The following is a 17961-nucleotide window of genomic DNA, read 5'->3' on the forward strand; positions in this document are numbered from 1 at the left end:
TAAAATTTTAATTTAATTTTTAAGTTTAAAATATTAAATTTTTATAATTTATAATTAAAACTTAAACTTTTTTATTTTAAATTTATTTAATTTTCCTTTTAATTTTAAATTCATTTTGTTTTAGTGAGAGAAGAGCAATTAAATATATAGAAAGAAATTTTTGAAAATTGAATAAATTATATTTTATATAATATAATAATTCTTAAAATTAATAAAAAGTCTTTTTATTCATTAATTATTTTACTTTGTTCCTTATCTCTTGGAATAACCAATATCAACAAGATCTCAATATTGACAATTCCCTCGTCTCTATAAATGATTATTTCAAAAAATATCATTCCTTCCAAATAGTTTCTAGTTTCTACTGTAAACAACATTTGACATTAATTTAAAATTCAAATTTTCCTTAAAAAAGGAATTTCCAATCACTTGCACACATGAAACTGCGTGAAAATCCTAATCGTCCATCACTAAACAATCTAAGGCCCATGCAAAGTAATACGAGCGGAAGAGAGAGGGGGGGGGGGGGTAAAAAGGTGAAAAGGGAAAACGACTCTTCCAATTTCTAACTTCTCGTTCTCGGGGTTTTTCTTTTAGCTTCTCACGCACGCAATCAAAGCCTGTTTCCCCTTTTACAATTCTAGGGTTTTTTTTGTCCTTCTATTAAAACTCTCCCTTGATTTCGTTTTCATGTCTTTTTCGTCTTCTCGAGAAGATCAATGAGAAAGTGAAAAAGCCATGACTCGAATCATAAAACGTAGCAACAGTAGTGAAACTGATGCTAACGATTCCGATCATCAACATTTTAGTGATCGTAGAACTCTTCGCTCTCGTTATCTCGCTGTTAAGAATCTTATTTTCGGTAATTTCGCTTATTTCTTTTCACTTTTTTTTTGTCTTTTTTATAGTTTTATTTTCTGTTTGGTTTGGGAGAAAATGAATGGGAGATCAATGAAGTTCTTGTGTTAGGCTTCTTTGGGCTGTATTTTTTGCTGCTTTCTTTTTTGGCCTTATAAGTAAATGACAGAGAATAGATTATGAACTTGTAATATAAATTCGGATACTAATAGTTATTTATATTGGAAAAAACTTATCCGAATACAATTATTTATATAAAACAACTTACATTATATATATATATTTATTTTTCTTCTATAATATCGTTGGACGATTTTCTGTAAACTCTTTTTGCAGACGAAAGGGATGATATGTGTAGGGCTGACTCTGCCAAATTCAACTCAATTTTTAATGAAGTAGAGAGCTTACATCAACATGGTATTGTGTGTGAATAATTTTTTCTCCTCTATGTCAAGTGTTTTCAGTTTTTTTTTTTTTGGTTCATCACTTGGAGTTGCTGGACTTTTTGTTTTTGCCTTTTGGGATCCTCCCTGTGAATTTCAGTGCAGAAACCAAGAGAACAGATTGCTGATGCCGAGGCACTTTTGGACATTACCAACAGCTTGGTTACATCTGTGAAAGCAACAAATGGTAACGGGATTACTGTTGTCGATTTTGTCAACAGTCTTCTTAGAGACTTCGCGAAACAAAGCGGACTAGGTAGTAGTAGTAGCAGTAGACAGGGTGGCAGAACCTTAATAGATTACAAGAAGATCGGGATTGAAGTCTCACATGTTTTTAGGAGCAGTCCTGGATGTCGTACCATGTAATAGCGCTTGATTTTAATTCTATACTTATATTTTACATAGTTTTGTATTTATTTTTTAACGCCTTCAGGATTGGGCCTATGAATACACAACTAAATCAACGGAGAGCCAGTGTTTGCAGAAAACGGGTGAGACCTACAGAAAATGTGCATCCTGCAGAGGTAAGAATTGTTGATCAAGCTGCAATCATTGTTTATAACAAGAATGACGGAAGAAGTAGTGTTATCTGAAGATGATTTGTCCTGTTAGAATGTGGATGATTGGTTCAATTAAATTTACCTTTTAATGAAATTATGTTCACATCGTTGTCCATTCACATTAGGGGATATAAATCATATCAAATATTGGCAGAATTTGGTCTCTCGTGTAATATATACTGATTTAACTTTTTGCACCTACCTCATCTGGGTCTGTCTTTGTCAAATTTGTGCAGGTTGATGATGCTGATACACAGAAGAGGACAAATACCGATGGTAATATGTCCACCATGTTTGACATTCTGCGGATGCATAGAAGAGTGAGGCTTGAACATTTGGTATTGAATAGGAGTTCTTTTGCACAAACAGTGGAAAATCTATTTACCCTGTCATTTCTGGTTAAAGATGGGCGTGCTGAGATAAAAGTGGATGAGAAAGGCTTTCATCTAGTCTGTAAGATACTTCTGAATGTCATGCTTATGTCCCCTTTCCAAGTTTGTGTCCATTTTCATTTTTAAATCTAACATTCTGTCTTTTCTTATATTTTCTTTTTGGTCAGCACCAAGGAATGCTCCTGCTGCTAGGGCAGTTACGTCAAGAGAGGTTGTTTACAGCCACTTTGTTTTCAGATTTGACTTTAATGATTGGAAGGTACTTGGGAAAAAAAAATTATTAACTTTATGTGATATATGAGTTCTCATTTCTATATCTTTAATTTTGGAAATTCTTTTTTGAGATTTACAATTAAATAGTTTCATCATTAAAATGGTTTCATACAACTATAGTCTTTATGCAGAAGAGTGGTCTGCTGTCTATCATGGAGCCGCTGGTTTGGGTCTTTACCTTTTGTCTTCAGTCTTCACTATTTCAAACTTAAGAGAATTGTTTGTATTTGTAGAATTTGTAGTTTGACATAGACAAGATACCATTTTCTCTGCTTATTTTACTTCAATTTATTTGAATGGGAGGAAACAATTCTTGATTGCTGAAATTGTATTCTACAAAATCTTATTCTTCCATTTGCCTGAATGTGTTCATTTTTGCATTTCACAGCGGATGACAAATTATGTTGAGGTTGGGCAGGAGCTGATGCCCAATAGGGATCAAGTTGATGTTTCAAGCAAATTTCACTCAGATACATACAATGGACAATTTGAAGCAACAGAACCTACAACACCAATTAGAAAGCTGTCCAGGAACCGTGGCTTGGTTTTACAGGAACAGTAAATGGTGGAAGATTTATCTGAGAGTACTGACACAGAACAAAGACGTGCTGCCATTGGCTGAATTTTCAAGGTGAATGCAGAGACTTGTACAGCATTTTGTCAGGGAAATTTTTTTGGGTGTTTTGTACATAAATTATAACTGTTTAGTAGCGTACAGCATAGCCTTTGTTTCATTGGTTGATCATTTATGAGTATTTAGGTATTCTATAATTTTTCGTGGTCTTTTTCTTGTTATCGCTTTGGTAGTATAGGAGGCATAGTTGGTTTAGAAAGCTGTAGGAATCTCAAATTGCGTTACATTAATAACCCTGGCCCTTAGAAGATGAATAGTAAAGAAGTTTCTATGAACCTGTTTCTGTCATTCATCAATCATCGATGTTGGTTACATTAATAACTTTGGTCTTTTAAAGATGAATAGTAAAGTTTTTATGAACTTGTTTCTGTCATTCATCAGTGATGTTGATAATTTTGATATACGTGTTTTTTTTATATTAATTTGTAAAATATTATTTATTTTAATTTATTAAAATTTATGATTTAAAAGTGATATGAATACTTAAATATGATTTTTTTTCAGAAGAGTAGACTTTGATGTCAATTGTTACGTTTTATATTAATTTGTAAAATATTATTCATTTTAACTATTGAGTTTTATGATTTTGTTTTACAAAAAGTATTTAACAAATTAAAAATTATCATGTTTCATATCAATTTGTAAAATATTATTCATTTTGATATATTGAATATCACTATTTTATCTTACAAAAAATACTTTATAAATTAAAAATAATGTGAACTCTTAAATATTCTGTCATACCCTTAACGCAACCGTATGCCGAGACACTTACCCTCAGCCAACAATGTTGAATTAAGATTATCACTAGCTAAGAATGACAGGGTTACTTTTGCTAAGAATAGAAGGGTCTGGGCTTCTTTTACACTCATAGGAAGTGCTAAGTAATGATGATGGCGTAAGGGGAAAAGAATTATTGTTATTCAGAGATGCTTAGCAAATAGTCGATTTCTACTAGTGGTTTGTTTCCTTGGTATTCTTCACTCTTTAAGTTTCTTGGAATCAAATGTGTTTCGGCGAAATGATAAGTTTTTATTACGTGGTAGACGTGGGCGATATTGTTTTAAAAATTTAGGGATGGTACCTTAAAACTACCAGATCGGTTTGTCAAGTTGAAGGGCGCATACCCCCATAACATCCCTGCATTGATACAAAGAAACGCAAAGGATTGCAGGGCATATAAGATTAGAGACGTTAAGAACCCAATCCGGTATGCAATTTCAGCACTTGTCTTTAAGAATAAACTAGAGGGAGGAGTTCAACCCGTTGCATATGATGTTGAAAAGAAAATTGAAAATTGAACTAAAGATGTAACTACCCTATCACTGAAAGGGGAGACGCCAAACATGCTTTCTCTTCCACAATGTGGCATCAGTAAATTGATCGGGAATAAGGAACATTTATTTCTGCTGAACGAAAAATTTCACGACCATCCGCGGAACATTTCCTCATCTTAAATCTCTACTTCAGTTATCTTTCGGAATGTCAAGGTCCGCGAATACCGGACTGTCAACTCCCACTCCCATTGCATTTAGACCATTGTCCACATACACAACAGCTCCAGTGATAGCCGAAGACATCGGGGATGCGAGGAAGGCAGCAGCATTTCCCACCTCCTCTGTCCAGTTATAATTCAGACTTAATAAGTACACAACGATATATACACAGCAAGGCATAACATTTAAGCTTATGGTTGTGCTATAATTATTACACTTTCTAATCTTGATCTATATAAAATGTTTGTGCTTTAAACTTCACTTATAATTAATGGCAATTTCTTGATTGAGAGAATGTTGAATGGCAATTATTCCATTTTACTGCCACGACATGCAGAATAAGTTATAGTTTGTGACTCACCTGCTGATAGTTCTTTCTGTAGGGGTGCATTAGCCAGTGAGTAATCAATCATCATATCAATAAATCCAATTGCTTTAGCAGCTCGACTCCTCAATGGGCCTGAGATATTCTCGAATAGCACAGCAATGTGAGGGAATTGATAGATACAGCGTTAAGATACTTAACTAAGATGCAGCTCAGTGTTCCTCTACACTGAGCAAATCACAAGGAATGATGGCACATAATTGAAATTGCATATTCTTTAATGGACATTCTAAAAGTAACTTCAAACTTTCATAAGGAATGCATTTTCTGTACTTTCGGATTAATGCAGTTCTGTAGAACATACACATGCTTTCCTAAAATTATTACTAGAAGATTAGAGGTGCAAAAGCAAAACAAAATTCTAACAAGACAATTGGAGGCTCAATCAAGTATTATCTGCATGAACAGAACGGGACTATTACTTAATTGTGCAATGCAAAGGCACGAGATTTTCAAGAAAGCCCTATGCCAGCAATAGACTTTCCAAACAAATAGAACTGCTCAGAGCATGAGCATGACTGAGCACATTCCAGCACTAGGACACTAGTAGTCAACGAGGGTATAAGACCATCATCTTCATGGGTAATTTTGGTGGTAGTTACAGGCTTAAAGCCATAGCCCTACCCCTCATGCCATTAGACTTTTCAGATCAATAGGACATAGCCCTTAGCATGGACAAAGCACATTCCAGCAGTAGGGCACAACAGGACATGATGATGTAAGATTGTCATCTTGTTGGGTAAATTTGATCATCGATTTACCTAAAACTGCACTTTTATCATCCAATTTAAAAATAGATACATTTCCTCCTTATTTTGCTAAAATTTGAATTTTTTTTTTATAACTTAGTCCCTCCATGATTCTTTTCATAGTTCCTCCCATGCATGTGCTCTTGCACGGCACAGGAAATAATGGGAAATAAATATTTCTGACATAAGCTCAAAAGTCTTTTACTAAGAAAAAATTTATCGTTTTTCGTGTGTGTGTGTGCGTGCACATGTGCGTATGGGTGGGGCAATATTATTCTTATTAACAAGTTACTGTTAGACCTGCAGATATTGTGTTGACTCTGACTTTGTGTTTTCTTCCAGCTTCAAAAGCCAGCACCTGTATCAAGCAAACATTAAGTTATCAATAGTATAGAATCATGATAAATATAGGACAGAACAGAAAGAGATCTAGAATAGGGTAAGCAAGAGAGATAGAAACAGAAAGCAAGCCCCAGAGAATATACAAAAAGAAGAAAGAAAGAAAAACTCACACGTGTATCACTCTCCAAAGCAGCTTTTGCTGAACTCATGCCTCCACCGTATCTGCCCATAGAATGACATGAAAAGACGTAAACAAAATATCTAAGAGCAAAGGCTTAAATGGGAAAAACGTAAATGGAAATGTACCCTGGGATTATTCTTTCAGAAGCAATGTATGTTAGAGAAATTGAAGCACCACCTGCAGCACCAATAGACAAGCATAAATTCAAGCAACAATTGGATCTTCATTTCCATGGATTGTTAAGAGAGAAAAATAGGGTGAGATTGGATGAGAAATATGCCTGGATTCATTATTGGAAGAAAGTTCCTGAGTAGAGAAACAAAGGAGTAACTTGATGCGGACAGGGCAGCAAGGTATCCATTTCTTGATGTCTCTAAAAGTGGTTTGCTTACCTGCAGATGTATGTTAAAAATAGATAAGTACCATGAAGATATTTGAAAAACAGCACTGAAGTATTAAAGTAATAAACACCATACCTCTGGTCCATTTGCAAGTGAGTGAACAAGGATGTCAATACTGCCAAAATCCTTTTTCACACATTCAACAACCTCCTGTGAGACATTAACACAATGTTGTAACCTGTGTTACCATTCCTTAACCATATGAACTTCAAAGAAAAAGGCATTTTAATCACTGAACTGGAGAACCATCATAAACTTGATACATTTCAAAGATTACAGTTAAACATCCAAGTTTGGAATAGTATCTGGAATCACAAATTTGCAGCTTGAGGAACCAACCAAATAGAAAAAATTCAGATTGGGTATGATCATGGCCAAGAAGGATACTGTTTGTGAAAACCAAATGATTTTGACACCTAATTAGTTAAAGTAATACATGAACCATCCATACATTTAATTTAAGTAAATGAACACAAAATTTCAACTTTTTTCTGGCAAACATAGCATCACGAGGAAAACGAAAAGCTGCATAAATCTAACCGTTGATAGCTCTAACCCCATAGGAAAGAACAATGCAGTTCATTAAACCATGCAAAAGGTATTTTTGCTGCTTGGTTTGATTATTAAAAGTTGAGTATCCATGCAGCTGAAATGGATTTTGCAACAACTCATTGGCACTGAAACACTGGCAATATGTACCTAAATTTAATCAAGAAAATGATTTATCTGTCCTACGAGATGCAAAGGCAACTTAGAAGTTACATATTATGAGGTTGATTTTGACTGAACACTGTTTTACCTGAACCGTCCAATTTGAAGACCCAGCATAGCGTTTATTTGTTTTTACCTGCACGTAACAAAAAATTAGCATTTCACAAATTGATATTTGTCTTGTTCTAGAAACTACATGGAGAAAAAGCTTACATCTTCAGGAACATCCTCAGGACAGTCATAAACAGCATCCATGGGATAAACTTTTGTGATCTCCATTAATGAACCATCTGGCAATCTGGAAAAAATAAATTCCGATTAGCATAGGGTAAGGGAGAGTTCAGCACATATCAAAATCTATGTAATCGATCAGGAAAGGCCATATTTTTTCTTACACGCGTGATTCATCAAATTTCCCACGTCTTAGACTGCTCTCAAATATGTTGAGTGCCTGTACAAAAATAAGCAATTGTAAGAAACAATACAACTTTGACATTAAATGAGAATCTCTGTTTTCTAAATGACCAATAAGTTAGATCAAGATACATACAGGTACCCACGTTCCAACAATAATTTCAGCTCCAGCAGCAGCAAGAGATTTTGCTATTGCCCAGCCATATCCATTGTTATCAGCAACACCAGCTATAAATGCTCTTTTACCTGTTAACAGATGGCTCGTGTTAGATGTTCAAGTGGTTATGTTCATACCTCAGAGACAAGTTTCACGCCTTATGTGCTTTTGAGTCAGGACATGACATATTGAGGTAAAAATCTTTTCAGGTTCAACAAACATGAGCACATGTTGAAGACACACATGATCATGTAATCTATCTGTGTTCAATGTTGTTTCATGATTGAATCTAGGATCAATAAAAGTAGGCTTTTTTGTACCGAAAAAACATACATGTAGCCCTTGAATTAATACTTAGAATTGTCATATTTTTCCAAGCATAGAAAGGCACATAAACAGTGAAGGGAGTGAAGATAAACTATCATTGATGGGACAGATAAAATCTATTAAGAAGATGAAACACATTAAAATTAGGCTTTGGAAAAGGGGGAGGGGGCTTAGGGATGGCTGACCTCTCAAATCAATAGGCAGTCCAGGTAAAGGCTTGTTGTCATTTGTCTCAGAAATTGCTCTTGTAACAAACTTTTCAAATTTCACAGGTCCTGGAGTGATCTTCCGGAGGAATGGCTGCCTTAATGAGATGTGAGAGGAGCTTGCAAGCCTTGTCCAAGATGCCTCTTTATTCTCAGTGCTGATGTTCACCGCGCTTGAGACAAGCATTTTACGAGAAGAAGAAATACAAGGCTTAATAGTTGCCATGTATGTGCCAGGAGCCGCAGCCGTTCCCATCATTTTAGTTTTCTTTTTTTAAAATTGAATCACCAGAAATCAAACACAACTCTGCAAGAACGAGAGGGACATTTAAATAGTCAACAGAAACACAAACAATATTGTTCATAGAAAGACAAAACTTTTAAGTGGCATCATAGGCAAGGATGTTAACTTAATAGAATAAAAAACACCTGCATCCCCTCTTCAAACTTTTGGAAAGTAAACAGATCACCAAGTTGAGTCAAAAACTCCTCTCAACAATCTATAGTGGTGTCTCAAACACCCAATCCTTATTTGCTTGCAATGGATAAATCACAAGTATAGTCTCTTTAAAAGGTAAATTCTATATTTGCTCGGTTTGGTTTCCCATATTATGGTTTCTACTTCTAGAAACAGTTTGTCCATTGTATGCTGCAATAGTCTGACATGTATGTAACACATCATTGCTTATTTTCATCAAATTTCTCAGCAATCAAATAAGAAACAGAAGATTCCTCATATTAGTTTCTCTGAATGGCAAAACGACATGTAAATAAAACAGAATCAAGTTCAAAACTTCCAAAACACACACACATGGAAAAAAAAATGAAATATACAAAAAATGGAATGAACCCATTATTAAAGTTTCAATATTAAACCACATTTGAAGGTGATTACGAAATAAGAAATAATGAGACCCAAGAAAACAGAAGATGAGTATAACATTGAAAGATCCGAAAACTCACCAAAGTGATGCTGAGAATGCAGTTAGAAAGAGAGGAGGGTGGTTAGGATGTAGAGAAGTTTTGAGTCTGAGAATGTAAGAAGTAGTTGTGTATATAAATGTGGTTTTGTCTGGGGTTTCGATGAAATCGAAGTGGTTTGATGAAGTTTTGGTTTCCAACAGTTGGGAGGGGAGCTTTGGAAAAGTCGAGGAGGGCTTTGAGCGTGCTGTTCGTTTTGGCGCCGAACGGAATGACTGATTTGCCCCTTTGCACAGTTAACCCTGGGTGGCCTTAGCTGGCTTGTGGTACTCACGTTGTGACTCCCCCACGTGTTAGTCCTCTTAGGTCTTGAAATTCTTGGAATTTGTTTGGAACCCTAGAAAATCAATACCAAAACCAATTAATATCGCATGTAACATTAGAAATAGGAGCAGAGTGTAGCTACTGTCTCTAATCTTTTTTATAAAGTGTCTTCTTCATTCTTAACTCTCAAATTGTCGCAATTGAACTTTCCATTTCAACAAAAAAACACTAATAGAGCTTTTTTTTTTTTTACTTCCCTCGTGTACATTGGCTACAAGCTAACAGAAATAATAAAAAAAAATTTAAGAGTAAGATATGTGAGGATGAACACACTTGTATAAGAGTCAGCAATAATCATATAGTAGCATTAAGTGCTTGAATAGTTAAAAAGCTTGGCTCTAAGTTGCATGTTGAACCAAATATGTCATATAATTTAATTCAATATCAATTGAATGAGAACTATGGTTTGACAATCAATTCAAAAAAAAAATTGTATAAGGTTAAGAAAAGAGTGAGGGAAGAATCTCAATAACTCATACTAGATCATACAACATGCTTTATTTATATATGTTCAAATGGTGAGAGATATTTATCTTAGTAGCATTTTCATCGGACAATTAGATTAACTTAAAATTAATGTGAAACCCTACTTTTAAAATGTTTTTTCTTTTGCTCGATGCCATGACAAAAGGGTTTAATAATGGATGTAAACTTTTTATTGTTGAGATGAATAATATCAACAGATAAAATTTACGTAAATTATTAAATTTTTTAATTATCTTGTGTGATAGTTTAACCATAAAAACACCACGATACCTCTTCCATGTTAAAATTTACTTGTATTACACTCATAAAGCTCAAATTATTTGTATGATTTCGTTATTTTTCTAATTTTATGAATTATCAAAATGTAAAAAGCAGAATGAAAATTTCTTTTTTTTTTATTTGCAATTATTTGTCTAAACAGGGGCTGGGGATTGGACAAATAGTGGGCCTAATTTAGACCCAAGAAAATTTGAGCTTCTAATTAAAGCCCAAAAGAACCCAAGATTGCTAAATTCTCTGTGACGTCAAAACAAAATCCAGCCCTATGATGAAAGAGCACGTGACAGCAGCGTGACAACACGGACGCCATTTTTCAGTTAAAAGGACGGCCAACTCACGGAATCCAGCCGTAACAATTAACTGCATTTAAACCCTAATTCTAAAATCCCCCCAATTATTAATATATATATGTATATACTTATTTCGATAAAATAAACAATATCTCATTCATTTAACCTTGTCCCACTCTCTTCGGCTCTCTCTTTTAGCTCGTTCTTCCTCATCCTCCCCAAAACCCCTCCAAAGCTAGGGTTAGGGTTTTTCTCTCTCTCGGATTTTTGTCTTGCTCTTGCTAGGGTTTTTAGGGCACCTGTAATTCTTAATATTCTTTTATTTTCCAGATAATTTGAAATTTATTGTAGTCGTTTTTTTGGATCTGGATCTGTAAGTTGCGTAGAAAGTAAATCGATGGATACTCGTAAAAGGGGAAGGCCTGAAGCTGGCTTCAACAGTAATGGTGGCTTCAAGAAAACTAAGCCAGGTTTGCTGCCCCTTTTTCCTTTTTCTTTTTAAAATAGTTTTCTTTTTGTTCTTGTTAATATTTACGAGCTTGGATAAATACGAAAAATTAGTAAATGATTATTTATTTAATTATTAGTAATGAGATTTGCAGCCATATGAAGAATTTAATTACATGGACTTTATGGGGGGTAATTTGGTTAAAAGATATAGAAAAAATTTGTAACTGAGAAAAAGAAGTAATTAATTAATGTTTTGCAACAGAAATGGAATCAACTGGTGTAGGAAGCAAATCGAAGCCATGCACCAAGTTTTTCAGGTTAAAATTCTTTTACCCACCTAAACAAATATTAGTAGTATTTCCAATTTAAGTTATACTTAATTTTGTTTTTATCTTTTCTCTCTAATGCTTATATTGTAAAAATTTTAAATTTACAATTTGTTAATAGTTAAAAGTGCGCCATTGTGCTAATGAAATTGGGTATTGAGTTATTATTTACAGGTACATTACTCTTGTTTGATCATGATCAAGTTAAAGAATAACAGATATTGGCTTCATTTATAACAATTTTGCTGGAGTTAGGTGGTGGTAAAGAGGCAAATTATATCAAGATCTATCATTTTTATAACTTATAGTACCTAAGGTAGAACTAATGGTAAATTTTTCGGAATTGGTACGGTTGTTGAATCCATTGGTAAGTTACTTGTGTTATAATTGAAATGGTTAAAGTATGATGGAGTTCAGGTATGATGTGTTCATGTTAAAATTTTGTGATTGGAACTCAACTTTTTATAAGTTCTATACATCCCAGTACCGAAATGCAGCATAGCGGGGGGCAGAGGGTATTTTTCTCAACAAGTCATATTGATATCAGTATCAATAACTTAGCAACTTTTATATATATATTTATATTTTCTGTTTTGGATAAAGATATTTTGTTCATGCACATAAATATATAATAGCACTGGTAGCCAATCTAGAAAGAAGCTTTAGTCATACACTTAAACCATTTTTATCAACTTTCTATTGTTTGTGGTGTACTGCCAATAAACTCAAATTTAAAATGACAAGTAACTACACTCCTCAGGTTCTGTGCATCCTCTGCTTTTAAGTTGGGATATGTGCTCTGTGCTCACTTTAGCTAGGTTCCTGGTTTATTGAAATTTCTGGATTTTTCTAATAGTTTGCTTTCAGCTATACAACATCTGATGCCACTGAAGCATATCTATTTCATGGACATCTGATAGATTTTATATGTAGATGAACTCATGGATTCTTGTTAGCTTTATCTGATCATATCTCATGTGTTTAATTGCAGCACTGCTGGTTGCCCCTTTGGTGAGAGCTGCCACTTCCTGCACTATGTTCCTGGTGGTTACAATGCTGTAGCCCAGATAATGAACCTTGCACCAGCTGTTCCACCAGCTTCTAGAAACATGGCAGCACCACCACCCATCCCAAATGGATCCTCTGCTGTTAAAACTCGCTTGTGCAACAAATTTAGTAGTGCTGAAGGTTGCAAGTTTGGTGACAAATGCCATTTTGCACATGGTGACTGGGAACTTGGCAAGCCTATTGCTCCTTCTCATGATGATCCTCGTGGCATGGCAACTATTGCTGGTCGTATGGGCAGTCGGATGGAGCCTCCACCCCCATCAGGTCCTGCTGCTAGCTTTGGTGCCTCAGCGACTGCAAAAATTAGTGTGGATGCCTCTCTTGCAGGAGCCATAATTGGGAAGGGTGGTGTGCACTCCAAGCAGATTTGTCGTCGAACAGGAGCAAAACTTTCTATTCGGGAGCATGAGTCAGATCCCACCCTCAGGAACATTGAGCTTGAAGGATCATTTGAGCAAATTAAACAAGCCAGTGCAATGGTTAGAGAGCTAATTAGCAGCCTTGGTCCAGTCTCAGGTCCTGCCAAAACGCCTGGTGTGCCTGGTGGGCAAGGGCATCCGGGAAGCAACTACAAGACAAAGTTATGTGACAATTTTGCAAAGGGAAGTTGCACTTTTGGGGAAAGATGTCACTTTGCACATGGTACTGCTGAATTGCGAAAGTCAGCAGTGTGAGGGCTACTAGTTCTTTCCTAGTAGTTGATAGCCTGAGATATTTTGTAGTCTTGTATCCGTGAGAGCCTTGTTTAACATGGTAGCTGTGCAATACTATCTAGTGGAAGTGATTTGGGTGAGGGTTTTTTTGGGCTTTCTTAGTCTTTATTTTTTATTTGTAACTGTCAAATTTAGTATCCGCAGTTTCCCCCTTCTCTGAGTTCCCATCAATCTTTTAATGTGGTTTTATAAGCTTAGAGCAGCAGATGATGATCTTCTTTTTTGGGGTATAATGTGGTTTTAATGTCATTTCTTAAAGTATCACATACTGGGAGGTGATTTGGCCATGGGATTGTGATCCCTGGACCTAAGATTAGGGAACAGTATTGAAGCTCACAAGTCAGTCTGCATTTTTAAAAGGAGAGTCTCGCTTTAGACTGAAACCAAAATCCTCTAATTGAGTCCAATTGTCTTTACAACGAATGCTAACAGCCTGCAAGGCGATACAGGCAATTCCTTGTTAAATGACAGAAACAGAGGATGAGACCACATCAATTAAAAGTTTGACAAAACTTGGTCTTGGTATCATCATGATACATTAAAGCGCTCAACATCCATTTCTAATTAGGCTCTTTACATTATTATTATAACTATTATTCTTTTTGTAAGTAGGCTCTTCACATTTAGTTCGTCATCAAGGTTTCAATATTACAAGGTCATCAAATTTGTTCCTTGGTACTACAAAAACGCTTAGGAGTTCTCAAAACTTTTCCGTAACTCTGATTTTCTTCTGCAGTATATCATCTTAAACAATTTCAAGTACATTTCACTGCCATCTGTTGTCTAAAAATGCTAAGTTTGTCGTCTTTTTGCTGTTCTTTGAACTTCTGGTTGATAGTTTAGAATGAGGTGCAAAAATCAGCTGAAGCCTGGAAGAAAACCATCAGTACTATCGGACATCTCCATCATTGTCCTCTTGCCATTCATTTTGCCACTAGAAATATTCTACATCCGGTGCGACATTACAAGAAAACCTATGGCTTGTATACTAGTGAGACATGACAACTCTCTGTAATGATAATATTTCCAATACGCCCAGAGCTTTCTTGTCATCGGCTTAAAACATATACCATTCAACAATCATTATTACCAATCTAGTAAATCAAGAAGTTGAAGAGGACATACACCAATGAAGGACTCCTAATCAAGGTTTCAATTGCATTAAACACAAATCTCAGTTGTTTAGTAGTTCACACTTAGTTGATTTTGGATCACTTTAAATGCTACAAAAGATGTAAAATTTGTAATCAAATTCTGATTGTTTTGCCACTAACATTGAACTGATGACATTGGTTGACATCATAGCATTGTTTTGGATATTGACGCTGGGATTATGCTCTGAACGGGTGATTGTTTCGTTCTCTGCTGGAGTGCGAATTTCCAGAATAGAGAAGATCAATTGATGATAACGTACCACGAAGCAAGGAGTAATTCCATCCCAACACAAACAACAAAGTGAAAAGGCTATTAAGGAACAAGTTCCTACAAATATGTTAGAACTTTTAACTATGGTTAAACTGTTTATTAATTAACTAGTTTCAAGATATAAGATTTTTCAGATTGGTTCTTGGCTTGATTCCTGAGATGGTAGGCATCATTTTTGTGCTTGGACTAGTGTTTGTATTCTGTGTTTCTTTCTTTTAATAGGATTGGCTGCCATTTACCATTCTGACCATCTATTATGTCTTGAGTTCTGTTGCCAAGGAAAGATTAAGGTTACCAGTTTCCAGGTCTCACCCCATAGTTTGTATGTATTTGTGGTAACGTTTCTAGTTCTAGCTTATATTCATTTCTCACTTTAGGGGCCATTATCGGGCCCTTACTTAATTCCTTTTAATTTGAGATTTATGTCTATATATCCTTGACTCTTTCCCTAAAAAGCTAATCACATGATGTCCTCATCGCCATGGATCACCTTGCCTGCCTCTTCCTCTTACTTCAGGTGCCATTATCAAGCTATTGCCTAATTCTTTTTAATTTAGGACTTATATCTATATATATCTTTTACTTTCTCCCTAAAAAGCTAATAAAATGATGTCCTCGTTGCCATGGACTACCGTGGCTGCCTCTTCCTCTTACTCAGGGGTCATTATCAGGCTATTGTCTAATTCTTTCCAATTTGAGACTTATATCTATATATCCTTTACTCTCTCCCTAAAAAGCTAATCAAATGATATCCTCGTCACCGTGGACCACCTTGCTTGCCTCCTCCTCTCACTTCAAGGGCCATTATTGGACTCTTGCTTAATTCCTTTCAATTTGGGACTTATATCTATATATTCTTTACTCTCTCCCTAAAAAACTAATCAAATGATGTCTTCGTCGCCATGGACCACCTTACCTGCCTCCTCTTCTCACTTTAAGGGCCATTATCGGGCTCTTGCTTAATTTCTTCTAATTTGGGACTTATATCTATATATCTTTTACTCTCTTCCTAAAAAGCTAATCAAATGATGTTCTCGTCGTCATAAACCATTTTGCTTGCCTCCTCTGAAGGCGCTTAACATGGACCACCTTACCTGACATCCTCACCTACCCAATCCAACGACGGCCTCGTTGCCATGAACCACCCTACCTTCCTCCTCTGAAAGTGCTTGGCATGGACCACCCTACTTGTGACCTCCAAAGGTGCTTGGCATACAATCAAGTCAAGGTCGGATCTAGTTTGATACTATTTGTCACGGGATCATTACTCTCTTTAAAAAGCTATCCTAATGAAATGTGCACAGCCACCGTTTATAAGCTTCTCAAAATTCCTCTACTTGTCCGATATGAGATTTTTAGATATGCCTTAATTACTTCCTTTTAGCATGACACTGGTACCTAGTCATTTGTTTTACACATGATGATCATTATAATACAAGAAAACGCACATAAATCAATCGCATTTTTATTTGGAACAGCTAAAAGTCAAATCATTTCATTCCTACAAAGAACAAGTTCCAAACATACCCACACAAAGGGCCCTATAACTGAATGGCAAACAAAACCTAATGCTTTATTTTTTCAAAGAAAACAAGAAAATGCCCATTTCAACTGTGAGTCCCCCCAGTCCCGTACCCATGGGGATCCCCCTCCACTCGGGTATTATGGGTCTTGGACCCACCCGCACCAGTCTTGATCCCAATAGGATGGGCCTCTGCCCTACCGACATCCACCTGCACAGTGGGCTGCCCAGTGCCATGTCCAGGAAAAGCTGACATTTGGCGGGCCCCAGTGGGCTGTCCACGATCCCAGTCGTCGAATACGTGAGTCCCGGTAGCTGTGTAAGTATGGGTGCCTGTTGCCGTATAGCCGTCCTCTCTACCGGCTTGCTTCGCCACCGCATTGTGCAGACGCGCCTCTTGTTTGTCAAGTTCTGCCTGGTGGATCCTCTCCTCTTTCTTTTGAGTCGCCATTTCTTTTTGCACTGGGTCATGGGCTGTCAATTTCTCCACCTGCATCACCGCATTTTCCATGTCCAAATTAAACCAAGCGATGATTAGTCATCATTAAGATTCAAGGCATAAAATTTTGGTTCCTTCCAGGAAATTGCCTAGTGCACTAGCGGCCACTGGCCACCATGATAAGACAAGTTGGGTTCTTTTACTACAAAAAGTAAGGTCGTCCAACTTGTTATAAGGAACAGGACACGTGATCCGCCAAGTGCAAGTAGGCATTACGTACCCCACTTCTAAAGTGAAAAGTTGGACACCAAAAAAATTAGGAAATGAGAAAAATAAATAGGACTTCAAAAAGAATTATTGCTTTCGTTTGTATGACAGAGTTCAGCGGAATAAGCTTTACCTTATAATAATTATAATACTAATAAAGTCTAATCTAATGTACCCCAAAATTTGAGGGTAAAAGAAAGGGAAAAGAAATGAACCTTCTCCTCCACTGTTGCCTTGGTCTTTTCCAAGCCAACTTTGGCAGAGGCCGCTATGTTGGCTGCTCTTTCCTTTATGGACTGCATGTTTCTGTTTTTCCACCGTCTTCTCGTCTTCACTATCAAAACCTCTCACTTGTTCCAACAACGTAATCGTTTTCGATTAAATAGATGAGAGGGGCATCTGAGTTGTGCCACCTGTACCAAGAGAAACATTCGTGGCGTTTCGGGACAGGGCTTTTGTTATTTGCTGACACGTTATTGCCACATGTCGAGCTGTTGAGACAGCGAGGAAGTTTTGGTCGTTAATAGAAGTCTTATTTATCTCCAAACCCGGCAAGTTGAGCATGTGTGGCGACACGAGGCCAACAGTTGGTCTGCGACTGCGCGCGTGTCAATGCTTGTTTTGATTACCGCACTGCTTTTGGTTTTTTGTTTCTTCAAGGACAAGTTGATGGATTCACTTTGTCTAGGATCCAAGCAAACCGAATGTTGATATATAGTTACAGTTTTGCAAAAAGCTTTTAATACTTGTAACATTTTATATCGACAAAAATATATATAAGTGACAGGATGAGTCTAGAATCAAAGTTTTTCACCTCTTTTTTTGTATTTGTATTGTTGATCATTAGCATTTAGGAAATTAT

The 17961-nt window shown here is 36.1% G+C and overlaps 4 protein-coding genes across 6 annotated transcripts; 2 read left to right on the forward strand and 2 right to left on the reverse strand.

The window, feature by feature from the left end:
* Nucleotides 587–3297, forward strand: LOC18599096 (non-structural maintenance of chromosomes element 4 homolog A). 3 transcript variants are annotated; one of them, XM_007028915.2, is made up of 7 exons: nt 587–862; nt 1195–1275; nt 1402–1663; nt 1735–1825; nt 2098–2314; nt 2421–2512; nt 2915–3297. In XM_007028915.2, exons 1-7 carry the CDS (start codon nt 739–741, stop codon nt 3086–3088), a joined length of 1041 nt encoding a protein of 346 aa, XP_007028977.1. In that variant the 5' UTR covers nt 587–738; the 3' UTR covers nt 3089–3297. The 3 variants fall into 3 exon arrangements, with proteins under 3 accessions (XP_007028977.1, XP_017977452.1, XP_017977453.1); XM_018121963.1 differs by having other exon boundaries at nt 825–843; XM_018121964.1 differs by lacking the exon at nt 587–862 and having other exon boundaries at nt 1226–1275; nt 1407–1663.
* Nucleotides 4318–9703, reverse strand: LOC18599097 (enoyl-[acyl-carrier-protein] reductase [NADH], chloroplastic). The gene is made up of 13 exons (XM_018121962.1): nt 9493–9703; nt 8509–8836; nt 7976–8085; nt 7821–7876; nt 7639–7723; nt 7514–7561; nt 6790–6864; nt 6594–6705; nt 6439–6490; nt 6303–6354; nt 6091–6148; nt 5018–5116; nt 4318–4778 (listed from the first exon to the last, which is right to left on the reverse strand). The coding sequence occupies exons 2-13, from the start codon at nt 8786–8788 to the stop codon at nt 4627–4629; spliced, it is 1179 nt and encodes a 392-aa protein (XP_017977451.1). The 5' UTR covers nt 8789–8836; nt 9493–9703; the 3' UTR covers nt 4318–4626.
* Nucleotides 11034–13695, forward strand: LOC18599098 (zinc finger CCCH domain-containing protein 14). Its single transcript, XM_007028919.2, has 4 exons — nt 11034–11129; nt 11220–11359; nt 11602–11656; nt 12657–13695. Exons 2-4 carry the CDS (start codon nt 11287–11289, stop codon nt 13405–13407), a joined length of 879 nt encoding a protein of 292 aa, XP_007028981.1. The 5' UTR covers nt 11034–11129; nt 11220–11286; the 3' UTR covers nt 13408–13695.
* On the reverse strand, nt 16317–17582 carry LOC18599099 (18 kDa seed maturation protein). The gene is made up of 2 exons (XM_007028921.2): nt 17315–17582; nt 16317–16883 (listed from the first exon to the last, which is right to left on the reverse strand). The coding sequence occupies exons 1-2, from the start codon at nt 17399–17401 to the stop codon at nt 16479–16481; spliced, it is 492 nt and encodes a 163-aa protein (XP_007028983.2). The 5' UTR covers nt 17402–17582; the 3' UTR covers nt 16317–16478.

This window comes from Theobroma cacao, chromosome 5 (genome assembly GCF_000208745.1).
Source record: "Theobroma cacao cultivar B97-61/B2 chromosome 5, Criollo_cocoa_genome_V2, whole genome shotgun sequence".
Lineage (NCBI taxonomy): Eukaryota > Viridiplantae > Streptophyta > Magnoliopsida > Malvales > Malvaceae > Theobroma > Theobroma cacao.